The 18,588-nt window shown below is 38.0% G+C and overlaps 2 protein-coding genes across 5 annotated transcripts in view; both read left to right on the plus strand.

The window, feature by feature from the left end:
* Nucleotides 1–2,456: 2,456 nt before the first annotated feature.
* LOC134541464 (lipid storage droplets surface-binding protein 2-like) lies at nt 2,457–11,059 on the plus strand. The gene is made up of 5 exons (XM_063384940.1): nt 2,457–2,510; nt 6,533–6,723; nt 7,373–7,552; nt 9,729–9,888; nt 10,786–11,059. The coding sequence occupies exons 2-5, from the start codon at nt 6,544–6,546 to the stop codon at nt 10,863–10,865; spliced, it is 600 nt and encodes a 199-aa protein (XP_063241010.1). The 5' UTR covers nt 2,457–2,510; nt 6,533–6,543; the 3' UTR covers nt 10,866–11,059.
* Nucleotides 11,060–12,615: 1,556 nt separating this feature from the next.
* Nucleotides 12,616–18,588, plus strand: part of LOC134541338 (WD repeat-containing protein 19) — a 62,438-nt gene continuing 56,465 nt past the window's right edge. For all 4 annotated transcript variants that reach the window (XR_010076610.1, XR_010076609.1, XR_010076611.1 and 1 more), the window contains exons 1-2: nt 12,616–12,878; nt 15,728–15,882. Coding sequence is in view for 1 of the 4 variants with exons in the window: in XM_063384757.1 (XP_063240827.1) it covers nt 12,864–12,878; nt 15,728–15,882 (170 nt within the window). In the remaining 3 variants the exon portion in view is untranslated. The remainder of the gene's footprint in view (nt 12,879–15,727; nt 15,883–18,588) is intronic.

Here is an 18,588-nt window from a genome sequence, read left to right on the forward strand (position 1 = left end):
TTCTGAGTCACGTCGAACTTGTGTCGAGTTGTCGTCGTCGTCTTGTCGGCGGTGTTCGTAAACAACGTCGTCATTGTTCGTAAACACGACCTCGTGTGAAGCTTCTGAAAAAAAAGTGACAGTTGGTACGACTTTCGGGCACTGTCAAATCTTTAGGTTACAAGACCAAGAAAATCTTATGTGTTTCGTAATTTGAATGAATACGAACCTAGGCTACTTCCACGTTGGGGGGGGGGGGGGATGTCTACAATATGCTTGCGTAAATTGATAAATGCAAATTTCATAATTGTTAGTAAACACATTTTTAGATTTGACTTATCTCGTTAATTTTGAACATGCAGCTAGAACAGTTTACTTTGGAAAATTACAGAATTTGCAACAAACAAACTAATAGCTGAAGGAGTGTAAAAAAATTAACTACATAAAATATACATTTTTATGAATAAAATCTAATATTTTTAAGATAGTGTTCTGGAATTTTTTAAGCGTGAAGTTATGTGCTTACACCATATTTTGAAACATTTATCATGTTACATTTTATTTTTAGCGTTTAAGTCATTCGAAAAGTTCCCACGTGTTCCCTGCTGATTGATTTGATAAACTGATGAGCAATCCTATTGGTCTAACTTATACAGTTTAACCGTTTTAATTCAAAACTCTCATTAATTCAAAATGTTTTCATAGTCCCTATAAATTACTTAGGCGTTAAAGTGCTAAAGTAATTCGTAATATAAAAAAGTGCATTTGTTCCAAGGGTAAACAATCACATGCAGTAAAGGATGGTTAGTATACAAGAGAAACGATGTGAATTTTCAATTAAAATAATGCTGATGCCTTTGCTTTGATTCATTTAGAAATTTTATTATTCCTAATGATTTGGAAATATATCATCCAATCCCTAAAAAAAAAAAAAAAAAAAAAAAAAACACACACATTCAATGCAGTATAACTATTTGTGAAACTTTAAACTTAATTTATTTTTATTCCCTGACAGACAGTTCTTAAAATTACAGATAAATAATTTTTTACTGGCCAATATTTTTATTCCCTCATAAATATTCTATTTTTACATTTAAAAATATGTAAAAATGTATTCTGTGCATTTTTCTCAGTTTTTTTTATTGAATAAAAATTGTTGACTACCTAGACTCACTGCAGAACCAATTGTGGTTGCGGAAAATGTAAATACGAAAAAAAATTGTATGTTCGTTTTTTTATTTTATAAAATATATTTTCTTTGTATTATTGCATATTAAATACCATTACTTGCCAAGTAACGTTTTGCAAAATTTTACACAAAAAAAAAACAAATTCCATAAGCTAAATATACAAGAAAACAAACACCTTATTCTGTCAGTTTACCTAAAATTTTATTTAGGTAAGAAATATAATTTATCACGCAAAAATTATTTTGAGACTTACTAAAGCTTGACTCGTGCTTGATTCAAGTTTTCAGATTTAGAATGATAGCTTCGAGGAGACTATGTACTCACCTTTAGTCGAACACTCCAAGCGTTGGGGCCTACTGTCAGTATTCTTCCACCAGAATGCTAATTAAATATTTCCATAAATGAGCCTAGTGACAATGTGTCACTAGCGAAGTACTGTCAAATTCTCACAAATTTGAAAAATGTCCAAGTTATGTTGATTTTTTTCCCCTCCTCATTACTACATATTAAGGGAATTTTCTGTAAATTTAACACTATACCTATCTTGCGTTTGTTATTCTCACATAAATATTTACAAGAGGCGTTACTTACTAAGTGTGATACAATTGATGTGAAAAGTCGGAAAAGTGACGTTTTACACGTATCATATAACACCTAATAAATATCGCTCACAAATATGGAAGAGCGGCATTGTGTTAAATTTACGTAAATATCGCTTAACTATTATTAGTAATGACAAGAAATTAAATTTAAAAAATATATATAGCGTGTAAGACCCTACCTTAGTTAAACCAAAATTTTATTCTGCTCTTCATTAACGAAAATATACATAGTTCATTGGCCAGCCATTTTTTTTTTTTTAACGTGGCGCGTTCAATATTATTCTAAACCATATTTTATTGTAACAATATGCTAAGACATAAAAAAATATATATATTATTCCTCCCAAAATCATTTACAAATCAATAAATTATTTACTTGATTAAAGCTTACCCTGTTTGTAAGAATTTTTAGTTTTGTTTTTGCTGACAAGTTTCAAAAATAATCTAACTTTTATCTTTCCTACAAAACCTGCTGGCAAGAGAAAAGACAACGGGATTAAAGTATCGATAGAAATCTGTTATCGATAGCGGGGCGGATAAAAAAGGTTCGCGCGCTCTATGCCTTAGCTATCTGTGGAAGCCAGGGCCGAAAGGTGACGTCATTTTAACCCACTACCATTGGCTGTCTCCCCACCGTGGTGGCAATGGCGAGAGTATAAAACCGCTGGGAAATACGTGGAATCTTGTCAGTCGCTGGTTTAGTGAGTATTTGTGTCGAGGTTGCAGTTTGTTTGCTTAGGTGAGTTGTTTGGAGAACTTGACTGTAGGAGACTTCTGTTGCGTAATCTAGTTCGGATGTTGAAGGTTAAGTCCGGTAATATATACAATCTTTAAATGCGGGTGAAGTAGTTCATTAACCAGTGATGATAATGTGAGGCGGGAGCAATAAATTCGATTTTTGAATTAACAGACTTGAAAGAGGTAATGTGTAACATCTTGGCTCATTGTGTAATGGCATTTGGCGAGAGTAAATTATGTGAATGAAATGCCAGTTTTCTCATGGAACTTAAACGTGTAAAACACGGGTATGTCTGTGGCGGAGGAGCGAACAGAATTTCACAAGGCCAAAGGGAAACAACATAGCATGAACGGTGTAACGAATTTTAATAGTACTTTAATTAAAATTTCCTTGTCGAAAATCTGATAAGCCGGGGTTTAGTTTTTTTATTTATCAAGTCTTCTCGGCTGTTATCGCAGCGGTTTTATTTTATGGCGTTCCATTAAAATCGTGGTAGCTCCAGTAGCGAATTCTAGCGGCGGGTGTGGAAACTACTAGACATTCGCGTCTGGAAAATTTAGTTGTACTCAAATCTTGCGTATGTATCCCGCTCGGCTTTGTTTTACAGAATGTAAAGTTTCTTATCGAGTGTTTGAGACATGAGAACATATTATGAATTTTCTCGTTACAAACTTCGGTTCAACATCTCTGGCCAGTACTGATATTTTTTTTTATATGGATCTGTTTGAACTAGCCCAGCTGCGAGAATGGATGTTAGATTATTCTTTAAATAATTGTCAACATACTGATTTTAAAGAAATCAGTGCAGGAAATTTTCTTTTGGTGATGAAGTTCGCGAATCCGTAGTTTAAAAATTGTCGTAGGTTAGTATGGGCACCGTTAATTGCAATATTGCAAACGTGGCGGTGCTGCATTCTTAACGGAAAAGCGGTTGTATGGGGTTTCCAGCGGGGAGCATTGACACTTGCGCAGAACTCTGGATCTTATTTTAGTACGGTTGTGAAAGTAACTTAGGTTGTGATTTTAATTAAAGCCAGAGTTCATCCGATATAAGTAAATTTTGAAATAAAATCCACGGAAGAAATAAATGTACGCTAGCGATTTCACATTTAATTCAGTTTTTTTTTTGTTCCCAAAAATCTACATACTTATGTCCAGTAAGTTACAGGATTTTCTAAACTTAAAGATGATTGGTGGAAGAAATTCCCGCCAATGTCGTTAATATTTAAATGTTCATTATGTCCCGCCTAACTATACAAACTTCATTACATGAATTTAATTTTGTTTCCGGTTGTAGTTAAGTCTTAAGTCGTTTTGTATCTGTTTTCATCTCTAATTGCGGCCACTTTAGGTTTTGTGTGATACTTTGGTATGCTTCGATTTCGGTAAATGCTGTTGTGCCCTTTAGGTAAACGTTCGTTTACGTAAACATGTATTTTATAGGTTTCACAGCAACATCTTATGAATTTAATCCTTCTGGAATGATTAGTAATATTGAGTCTATAATCAAATTATATTTAATGCAATGATAAAAAATTAATCTCGCTTCATTGAATACGAAATCGGTTATTAGGTATTGGACCCATGTACTGGGCTTGTTTCAGTTCAACTGACTGAAGAGAGGCTGGTGTGGTGGGGGGAAGGTCTGTGTTTAAGTTTCGCCCCAATTTAACTTGTCCTAGTTTGTTTTCTATTAACGATCATCGTCGCTAAATGTTTGTACTTCGGAAGCGTAATTTCCGCAAGCGAGGTTTAATTACCGTTCACTTTGAATAACTTTTTATATTATGGGCTACTCTCTTTAGATTTGCGGCAAAGGTTTATTTCGCGGCGAAGGTTTTCACGTTAAGACAAAATTAATACTTCGCAAAGTATTGTTTATGAGACATACGTTCCTTTATCAATCAATTTCAAAAGATATTTTACTTTGAATTTCTTTAATACAAATTTAACATAATTGTAGATTTCACTTGAGCAAAAGTGTCGATGACAATGGTTGGCTTCACTGAGTCTACGCCTGCATTGTGTTGTGATTGAACCAGTTTTTACGGGGGATATTTGACTACGCAGTGTTAAACATTGGATGAGATGTTTAGTTTTGGAAAGTCGACTTTTTTTTAGCTCAACGACTAGATACCAATTCATGTTGATAAAAGACTAAAATATTTCCGCAGTGCATTTGAATGGCACAATGTTTAATTATAGTAACCTCTTCCTACGTCACAGCATGCTGTCTCCTGACAATTCCTCGCTATATTTTCTCAAAATTTGATTAAACGTTATCATTTTTAAACATTGACGCAGCCTTTTCACTAAACCAAGTTTACGCTGTACATAATTTTTAATGTAATATTACATGTGCGAAATTAAAATTTTAAGTTTGTACAAAAAATTAACTCTAGCAAAAAGTTCGCGTAAAAACTAATAATTATACTTATGGTCGCAATCCTAATTTTTTCCCCGAATAACTTTATAGCTTTTAACTACTCGCATTAATATGGTTTATTTTTCAGTGTTCGTGGTTGGTAAAATCTCAAACCATTTCAATTATACAAATCAACATTAAGATATTTCGAAAATGTTGTACGTAATTTTTTCTTTCCTGTTTACAAATTATTTTTGGCAGCCTTTGTGTAGTCATTATATAAAAGGTGCGGGAAGATTTGTTTTTCTAAATCCCAAACGGAGACTTGGTAACAGTTTTGTATCTCGTAGTATCAGTCTTTCTCTTCACCCTGATATGATCCTGGGCAGGGGCGCAACAGGGGGGGGGGCAAGGGTATTTCCCCCCCCTCCCTCTGAAGCCTTGAAGTGGGGGCAAACGGGGGCAAAGAAAGTGCTGTGTAATCAATTTTTAGATAATAAAACTGCTTAAATAGCACCATTTTCCACCTTGAAATACAAATTTTCCCGGGGGAGGACCCCCGAACCCCCCGCTTCAATAGGGGGGATCGATGATTCTTTATAAAAGTATATTGCCCCCCCCCCCTTTTCCCTTTTGGAAATTTAGTTGTTGCGCCCCTGATCCTGGGAACATTATTCCTGTGGTACGTGATGCTAGATGTTTTTGATCCAGTGCCTCGGACCGAATGATTCGAAAATGGTTTTTCTAAACATTGTATTGTGATTTTATATATGTAATATTTAGGGTACTGTATTGATTCGGCAAGGATCGTGTACCTCAATCGTACAGGGTCATGCCAATGGGATCAAAGGGATAAACTTGGGATACGTGATACGTGGGTTTCCTGAGTTTGTCGCCGCTGCACTGGATTGCCTAGTCCGTGGAGGGTCTTGTCCTTCTGCGCTTGTCGGTTCAGACTTGGGATGTCCCTCGTGCAGGTACAATGGGAGAGAGACTCTAATTACCGAGACTAGTTTATTTGGACTAGTTATCGGCCCGTCCGCTAGATAGTTTTCATTATATATTGTTGACATAACTACATTGATTTATCAGAATTAATGTATTATCTATTATCGGGCAAACGGACCCGTGGAACATTGACTCCATTTAGGTAGCCACTAATTTTGTGGTGTCTTAGTACAATGAGTTTTTGCACATCCTACTCCTTAATTTATTTCATGACTGTCTATTACAAAACGGCATTCAGTATGTTCGCATTGATTAAATTAGTTTTGCGCCGCCAAGGTGATAACTTAATATAACAAATAAAGCCAAAGGGACTGGTCACAGCACCACCTCAAACTTAACCAACACACCAATCATAATCCCCCAAAGACTCAATTGTTTGGAAGGTCCCAGTGCCGTGTCATGTAATATATTGTAAATCTTTTTGTATTAAAATTTTCTCCATATTTTTATATTTGTATTGGCCCTTTTTCAAAATTGCCTCATTTTTTTTTGGTGGGGTGGACCTCCTGGGGAACCTCTTTCCCGATTTTTTATTTGCTGGTAGTTATGGGCCCGCCCGACAGATGGCGACACGTGTCGCGTGGAACTTGGTTTCAGTTTCCACTGTAAGAGTCTCACTTCTTTATTTGCCTCCTTGTTCTGTGGGCAGGTACCTGCGCCATGTCTGACCCGGTGAAGGCCGTCGAAGCGTCCGGCGCTGTGGTCGCCGCTGACCCGCAAGTTGTTGACGGGGATTCTCCCGTCCTGACGGGACACGAGTCCACCGTGAGCCGTCTGTCAAAGCTGCCCGTGGTGGAGCAGTCCATCAGCGGCGCCTCCGCCCTCTACGGCAAGGTCAAGGTTGGTGGCCCTTGACAATCGCTGGAGCCCTACGGGGATGCCTTCATTTCTCAGACGAGGGAGCCACACCCGAAGTTGCCCCAAGTTCATGTTCGCTTTTTCTTTCCCGTTCCATCTCATTGTATAAACCGTCGTGGCATTAAAATTTTGCGGTAGATTAGGATAGGTTAGCTAAATTATAAATACTTAAAAAAAAAACATTGTGGATGGGTTGGTTAAGTATAGCTACATTAAAAATTACTGCAAAAATCATAATTTATGGTTGCTTAGCAAATAACTTTTTTATTTTGTAGCTATCCAGCGCTAGGAAACAGTTTACATGATTTCACAGTATCTCTAATGTAGCTAACCTAACCTAATTAACCATTAGTTGTCCAGAGTAAAACATTCACGGACACGGCCAACGAAAAAAATAATGGCGGCGTACAAATACATACCTTTGCCTTGTTTATGGTCTTTCCTTGTATCAACACCGCCATATTTATTTACAATGGACACAAAATATAATGCCGAAGGTGCACGATTCGGCGTTTGGCTTTCTCGTCTGTGAAAAGGCGGCTTCCCGCATCGGTATGTAGTCGGCTTCGGGTGCAGTCAATTGCCCACGGGTCTACTGCAGTGGGATTGAGGTAGTTGCGCGGTCTCGCAGGATTCCAGCTCCCTGGTTGGCTGGACGCTGGGCAAGGCGGAGTCGGCCGTCAGCAAGGCAGTCGACGTGGTGACCCCTGTGACCTCCTGCCTGCCCCTCAAGACTGTGGACAGCCTGCTGTCCAAGAGCCTGGACTTCGTGGAGAGCAAGGTGCCGGCCGTCAAGTTGCCGCCGCAAGAGGTATGCTTTTTTTTCTTTTTTTTTCTTTTCCTAACTTAAGTTAAAACCATTAGCGTCGCAAGGATATATTTTTTTTTGGGAGAGGGGGGGGACTTCAATCGATTTAATTGTTTGAGAAATATCCATCCCCGGGGGGGGGGGGGGGTCCGGGTATTCTCCCCCTCCCCCCCCCCTCCGGGAAAATTTGGGGTTTGAAGGTGCAAAGAGGACGTGTTTAGGCATTTTTCTTTCCTAAATATTCTAATTATAGTTGATTGCAATATGAAATTTATTTTTTATAAAAAAATATTTTTTCAGAGAACAAATTTTTAAAAACCACAGTTAACATATCTGCTGGTGCTATATCCACACAAAATCATTAATTTAAACAGGAGAAATTGCGATACTTCGAAACTAAATATATTATTGGAGGGGACGATATAAAATACTTTTATTATTGGGGGGGTGGGAGGAGGACGGGTCCCCCCCCTCCACCCGGCCACCCCCCCCCCCCCCCCCCCCCGGATGGGACCTATGGTTAGAACTGTTTTAAGTGCGTCTATACGCTCTAAACATGCGGGTTTTTAACCATGCAGTAAAGGTTTCGCAATCCTAATAGGTATGCTGCTTAGCTACCAGTGGCCGATCCAAAAGGGGCGCACAAGGGTCAAGTGCCCCCTACCCAGAAATACCATTTGTCTACTACATTATTATTGCCAACAAAAATTGATTTGTTTCTGAAACAAATAAAATATTTTAATATAGTTAATTAATTTCTTGTAAGATCATAAAATCTGGTGGTTGCATGTTATGTGTGCTGTGAGTAGTATATTAGATGCAAATTTAATAATTTTTAAGACATTTTTTCTCTGGCTACTCTGAAATCAACTGGATCCGCCACTGTTGGCTACAGAGAAAGGTTTGTTTCAATCAAACAAATATTTGTTTATATATGGCGAGGCAAATATTTACTTGGAACAAAATATTTTGTTAGTTTAACCAAACCCTTTAAGTAACGAATAATTTGTCACACCTAACCAAATTTTTTGAGTTGACAATATCATTGTTCGGTCAACAGAAACTTTCCTTCTACAAAATATTTGTTTGAATTAACCAATTTTTTTTCGCCGTATATAAATAAATATTATGTAGAGCTAAAGAAACCTTTCTCTCAGTAAAGTACTTTTATCAAGAGATTTTTTAAATGCCTTGTTTCTATATTTAAACTGTAGGGGCATTTATGACAATTAACCTTTTTACTATGCTCACGCTTCATGTAAACCTTCATCCGATGGAGAGGCTACAATTAAATAATGCATTTTTACTATAGGCTATTACATATTGATCCAGATTGTTAAAAATATAATAATTTGTTGAGGACGTTATTGGTAGATTTTCAGCTTTTTCGTGTGTTGTATTTTCTTCTAGAAAGTATGGTTAGTTGAATTGTTGAATTCCAATATTCAATTTGTGCGTCAGGTTTATAGCGTTTTTGACAAGATTTTTTAACACTAAGGGCGTTAAGTTGTTTGGTGATAAGGTTTTTTTTAACCACTTTTATTATTATGGAAGTGGGGGAAGGGCTTTCATATCTTTCCCTTTCCCCGCCCCCGGAATGTTTTGTTTTTTATACGCACGCAACGTAGTTTAGATTCTTGTATCATTCCCTCCAGTATGTTTCTCAGCATTTCGGTTGCTCTGTGCACGACGGGAACCCTGAGCTGTACATGAAGCTCTGTTCCTCCCCGAACACGCCCGAATATTCACCTTGGACCAACTTCGTTCACTTATATATGTTTATATTTCTGTTTATTTTAATGTAGCTGTACTAACCTAACTGACCGTTCATTTGAGTTTCAGTGTTTCAATGTAGATAACCTAACTGACCACTTTTAGTATTTGAATTTTTCCTGCGCATAAATTAAACAAATCCCCGAGGTTGGCTGAAGGTGAATATTCGGGCGTGTTCGGGCAGGGACAGGACTTGATGTACATCTTAAGCTTCTCGTGCTCAACGGGAAGACTGCGTGCCGATCCACAGGCGTTTTGTACCTTGCTGAAAATATCGGCGAACGTCTCGCTACGTCCCGCCTTTTCCGATATACGTATGCCCCTTTGCTGGGCGGGGGACTCTAAAATTCCGATCTTCCCCCTCTTGTGTTAAGTCTGTTGCGGGGTGGATGTTGTTGCTGTATAGGTGCTGAGCAGCACGAAGCAGTTCATCGCTGGCAAGGTGCAGCCCGCAGTGAACTGCGCCTGCGCCGTGAAGGACTGCGCATGCGCAGTAAAGGACTACGGCGCCAAGAAGCTGACTGCCCTGACGGGACACGGGTCTCACGACCAAGTCGAGAAGACTGGTAATTTGGCGGGAAGCCTTCTTTCCATAGACAAGAGCCAAAACCCGAAGTTCCCCGAAGTTTATGCTTCCACCCCCCCCCCCCCCCCCCTTTTGTATCTTTTAATGTAGCTATCCTAACCAAATCAACCGTCCACAATGTTTTAAAATATTTATAATGTAGCTAACATAACCTAATTGACCATTAGTATCCTTTCATCAAACACCGCCATGTTTATTTACAATTACCAAAAAAAACCGAAGATGTACGATCGAGCGTTTGGCTCTCTCGTCTGTGAAAAGTCTTCCCCTAATTTGGCTACGTGCATTCTTCCTTGTGCATTCATCGAAGAAGCAGGTAGTCCTAAATGTGACGATGGTCGTATTGTTAACACTAGGGAGATTATTAAAAAGTTAAGATGTCGTTTCATCCGATTCTAAAACTACTTAAAATGTCAGAACTGCACTGAAAATCGAAATTTTCTTAATCTTACTATTTCAGACCGAAGTAGATTTTTACGTCTGAAATAGGATCGTCTCTGAGTAATTTCCATTTCATTTGAAATTGTAAGATATCCCACGGTATTTATGTACCTGCACTAAGTTTCTGCAGAGGATTTAGTTAGTTATATTTACACTCTTAAAGGTACGAAAAAGTGTGAATCTCGGCGATGCTTTCTCAGTTCTTTCACTGGTGACCATCGGATTGGATATGTTAAGTTTTAACAATTGCTTTTGCTTGAACTGAATTTCAACTTGACGTGCTAGCCCAATAATTTTTTTTGTCTTGTTAAAACTCTTGGAAAGTTTATAATTTTACCGTATTATTTTGTCACATTGCAAGATTGGCATGACTTTATATCCCATGGCTTCATTGATTGCATGGCATATTATAATTCTTGGATTCTTTGGTTCCCAGATCACGAGAAACCAGCATCTGAGAAACCCGAACTGCCTGAAAAAACTCCATCTTCTGAAAAGAAAAGAAATGAAATTTAATCCCACCTGTTCATGGTTTTTGTATACGTACCTGTTAAAAATTTGTATATATTTATATTAACATAATTTATAATGTACATATGTTATGATTGAGAATGTACATAGTGCATAATGTACAGATGTTATGATTGAGAATGTACACATGCTTATAACTTATAGTTTTAAAAGAATTATATTAAAATATACTATTCAAACGTGGGTATTTTTTATACCACCTGGACCATTGCTTATTGTAATAGATTTTTGCGTGGGAAATGGTTGTTTAAATCTGTTGTCTATACACCACTGATTCAGACTATATTTTTCAAACATACCACCTAGTCGATTTGCTAGATAAACAAAATTTATGGCTCAAAATTTCGTGGAAAGAGAATCTGTCTAGACTTGATAAAGCTTTATTTGTGACGTATCGTGTTGTGCTGGTATGATTGACTTAACAAGAATTGTCAGGGCGCAAGCCTACACTGCTGTGAAGTTACTTAAGGTGCCTGGACCAAGTCGTGGTGTTCAGAATATAGGTAATGGCTGACAGAGGAAGTCCTCTCCCTTCTCCACGAAGTTATGAAACTGTTTTCAAATTGTCCTATTGAAGACACTGCTACAACAGACGGCCTGTCGGTGTCAACGGTAGCTAGTTACTTTTATACAGGTGTTAAAAATTTATTTTCTAGAATTCCTCCTCCACCTCGTCCATATAAAATCCCTCCACCCGCCTTTGGGGGAAAAAAAAAATTTGTAATGGCTGAATTTAGTAAATTTGTTTGCAGTCAATAGAACCCACGAGCCTGGGTATGTGATAAACATTTTTTTGCAAGATAATTTTTTTACCATTTACTCCTTCACCCCCCCCCCCCCCCTTCACCAATTCCTGCACATGAAACAGTTTTTTTGGGTTAAGAATTCTGGTCAGTTGGAAAAAAAAAATTTCTGCTCTGAAAACCCCTATTATTCAAGTGTCAAGCTGTTGTAGAGTTGTTAGGGGGGGGGGGGGGGGGGGAGAGGGAGGAATTGGCTTTTTGTATATTTCTTTACAGCTAGTCGTTGTGATTATTGCATGAAAGATTAACAAAGTAACCTATATTTTTTCTTTTCGCCCTAAACAATCGCCAGTCTTCGACAACCTTGGTGTAGGTAGTTGAATCCACACCGGCTTGGCCTACGATGCGAAGAGTTTTGGTTTCGAGTACCGGGCAAAGCATGGGGTGTAAATTTGAAAGATCATAAATATGTAATCAGAATGATAAAACACCTTATGCCATATCCCGTCAACCCCCTCCAAATTTAGAAACATAATCCTACAGATTACCCATGGTTGTTGGTATACAATAAATTAAACAATAGGTAGTTAAGGTTAACAATTCACATATAAGGGTGATAACTTTTATCTCGTGACTTTTGTTTCGAAGCAATGCTTTGTAATTTATTTGTTCCCGGTAAGAAGGGGCTAGTGACACTACACACACAAACACCCATATAAATAAATTTTACGAAATCTAAGCTGAAACCATAGAAAAGAGGAGGGCTGAAACGTGTGACTGTTTAAAGTAGGAAGTTATTTTCTTAGGTTTTAAACAAATTGCCGCCAGTTATAGTTTTTCTTATTTTCACGATGCATAATTAAATATTACATGAAATTTGTCGTTCACGGTTTTACTTTTAGTACAGAAATCATTTTACAGGTAAATGTGGGATTGCCAAATGTTTTCTGTGTGGTATGTTGACAATATTTGAAATAAAAAATGGCGGACTAGATTATTTTTGTATTGAATGTGTTTTTGATTGACAGGTTATTTGTATTTAATGAGAAAAATACTTGCAAAGTATATTATACGTATATATACATTAGTAAAGTCATTTACATCGATAACTCAGTGAAATTTTGATATCTAGGAAATACCAGAAACAGGTTAAGATGTCCTGAATTTAACATACCTACCACCAGAATTTTCAAAATTGATTTTTGTTGAGAATATGTGAAGTTTTGTAACGTATTCATGAATGGCAAATGAAAAGGTAAGAGGTGTTCTCAATGGATAAGTAGCTTAATTTTTAAAATGCATTTGGCAGTTAAGTGAATTAAGTTATTTATTTGAAAGCGATTTTCCATAACTGGTTTAAAGCCCAGACCTGAAATGACCCGTATGTCACACATTTAGCTAGTATTTCATAGCAATAAGCAGATAGCATTACACACAAATACCTTCTCAACTTATATTTTTTTTCAGCATCAAATTTGTAATTTGTTTTCACAAGAACGTTTCTGTTAACGGTTTTGAAAATTCTCTTCCAGCATTTTTGGAACTAAATACCTTTTTCGACTTCTGATTGGCTAATTACATAAAACAGTGAAAGCAACAAGCAAGAGGTAATATCGTCCCTTAACAGCCAGAAGGGCCAACATCACACTTTTTTAAAAATTGAGGTTTTGTTATGGCAGTAATCATGGCCGTTCGTAGTATGTCCTGGCATATCACAGAAAATTGTATATTTATATTAAATAAAAAAGCATCTTTGTAAATACACCATAAATTATTTATATTTTCTAAATAGGATTTTTTTAAATGTTTTAATTTGATCCTGAACAATTTTACATTTGTGATGTTGGCCCTTCTGGCTGTTAAGGGACGATATGGTTAAACTTGGTATAATACTTGTACTGTGATTAATTAGGTTTCGCATATCGTAATGTGGTTGTAGGAAGCAAGATTACCCCATCATTGTTTTTGTGTATAACTTGTATTACATTTACTAAATACAAACTTTATGTTAAGCTCTTAAAGTATTTAATTGCAAGAAGTTTTTTTTTATTTTTTTTACAATTTTAAGTTTTCATGGCAAAGCAATAATGCTATTGTGATGTGGTACTTCAACACGCAGTAACTGTTTTCATTATAGTCATTGTGTACACTTGCACAGAGTGGATTACAGCTTACGCTAAATGCACATTACGCATTTAGTATTCATGTTTTCGCGAAATATAAATTTTAAACAAAATAAATAATATTCTGGTGAAAATTACATGATAGTATAAACAAAAAAAATGGATAACATGGAAATTTCGAATCTTAGCGATAGGTACTGGTTAACGATACAGTAAACACGTAATTTGTAAATTTTGTTAAAAGAGGTTGCACCTGGCTACCTGCAGTAGGTATTTTCGCCTTAAAACAATACATGATCCATTCCACTGTTTAATGTATAATCTTGTCTCAAATGACCTCTGTTTAGACGAGATGTTCAACTCCATTCATTCAATCACTTAATTGTAGCAAGGATTGGCTTCAGTGCCGGACCAGTCAGCCAAGTTGCCCGCAGCCAATCAAAAAAAAAAAAAAAAAAACACTCCCCTCTAAGGCAGGAAAATTTCCCATAACCTCAGCAGGTGACTGCTACCCTGAAGACGGAGACTGCTGGGTCGAATGGAACACCAGTGAAATCTTGGCGTTCAACGAAGCTGCAATTCGGAAGCCAAGCAACTCCAGACTATGGCCTCAAAAGCCTGCAACTGTTTCATTTATATATGTATATTTAGAGAGAGCCAAACGCCCGATCGTGCATGTTCAGTTTTTTTTTTTTTTTGTTCATTGTAAATAAATATGGCGGTGTTGATAAAAAGATACCTACTAATGGTCAATTAGGTTAGCTTAGCTACATTATAAATACTTTAAAAAATTGTGGACGGTTGATTTGGTTAGGATAGCTACATTAAAGATACGGAAAAAAACATGAACTTCGGGGAACTTCGGGTTTTGGCTCTCTCGTCTGTGAAAAGAAGGCTTCCCATTTGGAGAGAGTGAAATAGAGATAGAGAAATAGAGAAGCGGGAAGAAATAGATGGAGGGGGAGAAATTGAGAGAGAGAGGATGAGAGAAAGAGTGAGGAGAGAGATTGGGTGATAGAATTAGGAGGAGAAAGAGAGAGGGGAGAAAAAGAGAGGAGGAGAGAAAGAGAATGAGAAAGAAATAGGGGAGAAATAAAGAGGGTCAGAAAGAGAGGGAGGATAAAAAAATAAGAGAGGGATAGAAAGAGAGAGAGAGAAATAAGAGCATGAGAAAGAAAAAAAGAGAGAGAGTGAAAGAGGAAAAAAAAGAAATTAGAAAAGGAGAGAGAGAAATAGCTAAAGAAAAGATAAAGAAATAAGGGAAAAGGAGAGAGAGAAAAGAGGGAAAATTGTGTGTGTGTGATGAGACTAGCATGGATTAAAATGAATCTGTAAATCAATTGTGGCTCCTGCCATAACTCATCACTAGAGACCTGAAAAATTTGCGGGTTCATTACGTGCTATGCTAAAATTCAAATAATTATACCTTAGTGCTGCTTCTGCCATTGGTCCACTGTTAATCTGGAGGACTGAGGGCCAATTAGAGACCCTCACTCGTAGAAGTGTCGAATCACAGGACACCCAGTCGAGACGACTCACGCGTCAGCAGCCAATGAACTGTTGGCATTTGCCCGAGTGTGTAGAGGATATTGGAGTCTATCCTAAAGGTCATTGAACCTGCGAATGTTTCCGGTCTCTACTCATTACTAGAGACCTGCAAAATTCGCTGATTCATTGACCTCTAGGATAGACTCCACAGTCCTTTAAATACTCGCGGAAATGACACCTGTTCATTGGCTGCTGACGCGTGAGTCGTCTCAACTAGGCTGTCCGTAATTCGGCACTTTCTTGGTTTAGTGTTTCCCTTTGGTTCACAGTTCCCCGGATAAAATGTGGGCCATTCGCAGAAGCGGTACGAAGGTATAGTTGTTTTGATGCTAGCCTATCGCGAAATGAATCCGCGAATTTTGCATGTCTCTACTCATTACTTTACTGTTGCCAAAACACAGTCAGATAAATCTTGTTAACTAACTGTCGGCAGGAGGTGTACAAGCTCGACGAGCCGCACGGCCTGGGCGATGTCTTCTTCAGCTGGCAGCGCGGCAGCGGGAGCTACCTGGCGACCACCGGGGTCGACCAGACGGTCGCCATCTTCGACCGCAGCGGCCGGATGGTGGAGCGACTCAGGCTGCCCGGGTGAGAGCCCCCCCCCCCCCCCAGTGGCGGATCCAGGAGGCTAGGCTTCATCGAGGCAAACACTAAAACAATAGTAGTGGACCCAGATGCTTTTGGAGGGGGCTTGAGCCCCCTTAGCCCCCCCTCTGGATCCGCTACTGAGCCCCTCCCCCCCCCCCTCGGGGCGCCCGTCCTTGCGACGCTCCGATGCGTCCGTCGCGAAATACTTTTCTTCGCTCGGCAAAACTTGAATTTTTTTTTATTTTTTTTTTCCCCCCCCACCGCTTGCAGGTGTTTACATTGAAATATACATTTTCAAAATTTGACTTAGTGAAAATTAAATTGCATCCACTGCCCACCTGTGGAAACACAGAAAATGAAATTTCGAAAATAGACACTTAAATTTATCTCCCGAACTCGTTCGTATCTATATTTTTCAGTTTTGTTCTTGATAATTAATTTTTCAGTGTTCCCGCTGACGGGGGAATTCTGGAAAACGGTCGGAAAAAAATAAACTCGAGGTATTGTAAAGGTTTCTTAAAAAAATCACGAAAATGTAAGGGAATTTGACAATGACTTGGTTACAAGAGAGTATCAGTAATTTTTCATATTCTAATGTCTCAGAACCTGTATGTATGTATTTTAATCATTAATTCATTTGCCGTTAATTATCCGTATCGCTAACACTAATTACACATGAGGGATAGGCCTATAAAACCACTGCATGTTATTTTGAAGCTTAAATCAAATAAATATAGTATTTCGCCCTGTGACAATGTATTTTTTTTTGTTCAAAGATTCATCAAACAAATTGTTTTCAAATTGGCAATGTTGGTTCAGGTACTGTTGATGAAAATGATAACTTTGCAATCTCATTATATTTTGCAAGAAAATAGTATAAGTTCAAATCTACATGTTATGTGTGTTTGTTGGACCTTTTTTTTTTATAGAAATGTATACTGTAAAGTATGTGTTATTTTGATATAGTGCATCTCATCCGTAGTTTGCAGTGTAATGGACATTAACTTTCTTTTTCCAATACATATTTTCTGCCACTAACATGGCCCATGTTTCGTTATACACTGTTGCCACATATAGTCCATAGAGCACCAAATCTTTAGATATAAACTTAACAAAGTTCCAGAAAAATTATGGGTTCTTAACATCATAAAACTACTTTAAAAAAAAACAACATAATTATTGTATGCTGTGAAAATAATTTTTAAATGAGAATTTGGGAAATAAATTATATTCATGTTGTATTCCATTTCACTGAGTTTTACAATAATACGCTTTCTCTTAACCTTGCTGAAATTAGTATATGTGTGTTTAAGAAGAAAAAGACATTAATTATAACATGAAACTATTACATGTCTTTTGAGGGAGTTCAACCACACTTTTTTCTTTCTTGCAAATGTCCAAATCACAAGCACCAGCCATATATACTTTAGCATTAAACAAGGAGGAAAGTACATCACAATACGAGCAAAGGTCAAGTCACGTACCCGCTGAACATTTTAATCTGTTTTATTTTGACGTGATGACTAATGGCAGCTTATAAACAAATGGTGGATCATATCGTGGGCTTAGCGGGAAAAAGTCGGTAAGTCCAATTTCTGGAAAAAAAGACTATTAGTTCACTTACCAAGTTTTGCTTGCCCAGAACAGCATTTTATAATGGACTTGCCGAAATAAAGCTAGAAGAGAAAACGTCCACAATCACTCATTATTTGGACTTCCAAACGTTTTCTTGGCGAAGATATCGCCCTTCCTTACAACTTCATCTGCGAAGTTAACTCATTTTCACAAAAAAAAAGTGGACTTACCAACTTTTTCCACTAAGCCCACGATATACAGTTAAAGAGAATGTAGGGTATAACTAGAGGTGGGTTGTTACAGCAATTTTCGGTATCAGTCCAACCAGTTACTGATACAGTAATGTACTGGTTACAAGTAGCTGATACTTCTGTATCAGCTAGAGCAGTAGCGGTCCCAGGAAGCAACAAGGTATCAGCATTCTCGTTACAGGGTACACATCCTCCGTGCCGTCATCACCAGCGTAAAAAGGTATCAGTTTTCTCTTTCCACGTTCTTCGTAAAAATATATCAGTTTTCTCATTCTACATTCTTCGTAGTCGAAAAAAGGTATCGCTGTTCTCTTTCCACGCCTTTCGTAATAGGAGTCTTCAATCTTTGCAAGGAGCACGCACTGCGCACTGAGCGTACTTTGTTGAGAAGCCTAAGATGTACATCAAGCTCTGTCCCTGCCCGAACACGCCCGAATATTCACCTTCGGCTCTGGTTTATTGTGAATATTCGAGCGTGTTCGGGCAGGTACAGAACTTGATGTACATCTTAGGCTTCCCCCTCCCCTACATTCTTTCCATTCATCCCTTATTCGTCGTGCCGCTCCCTCCCCTTTCACAAGCTCCGTCCAAGTAACCGTCATGTGCGATCGGGTTCTGCGCACATTGGCCGTGGTGTTGTTCCAGGTGAATTCTAAACTGATAACTAAAGTACTTGATACTTGAATGGTGTACTCGTTTGCAGTACTCGATACAGGCATGTATCAGTTAAACGTAGCGGATTGTTACTCTGCAACCCACCTCTAGGGGATCGTCCATTAATTATGTGTGGCTCGAAAGGGGGGGGGGGGGGGGGGGTTGTCGGGAAAAATCACGAAATATCACAAGGGGGGAGGGGGGTGTAGAGAGATATCACGTGTAT

The sequence above is a fragment of the Bacillus rossius genome, chromosome 18, assembly GCF_032445375.1.
Source record: "Bacillus rossius redtenbacheri isolate Brsri chromosome 18, Brsri_v3, whole genome shotgun sequence".
In the NCBI taxonomy this organism is placed as follows: Eukaryota; Metazoa; Arthropoda; class Insecta; order Phasmatodea; family Bacillidae; genus Bacillus; species Bacillus rossius.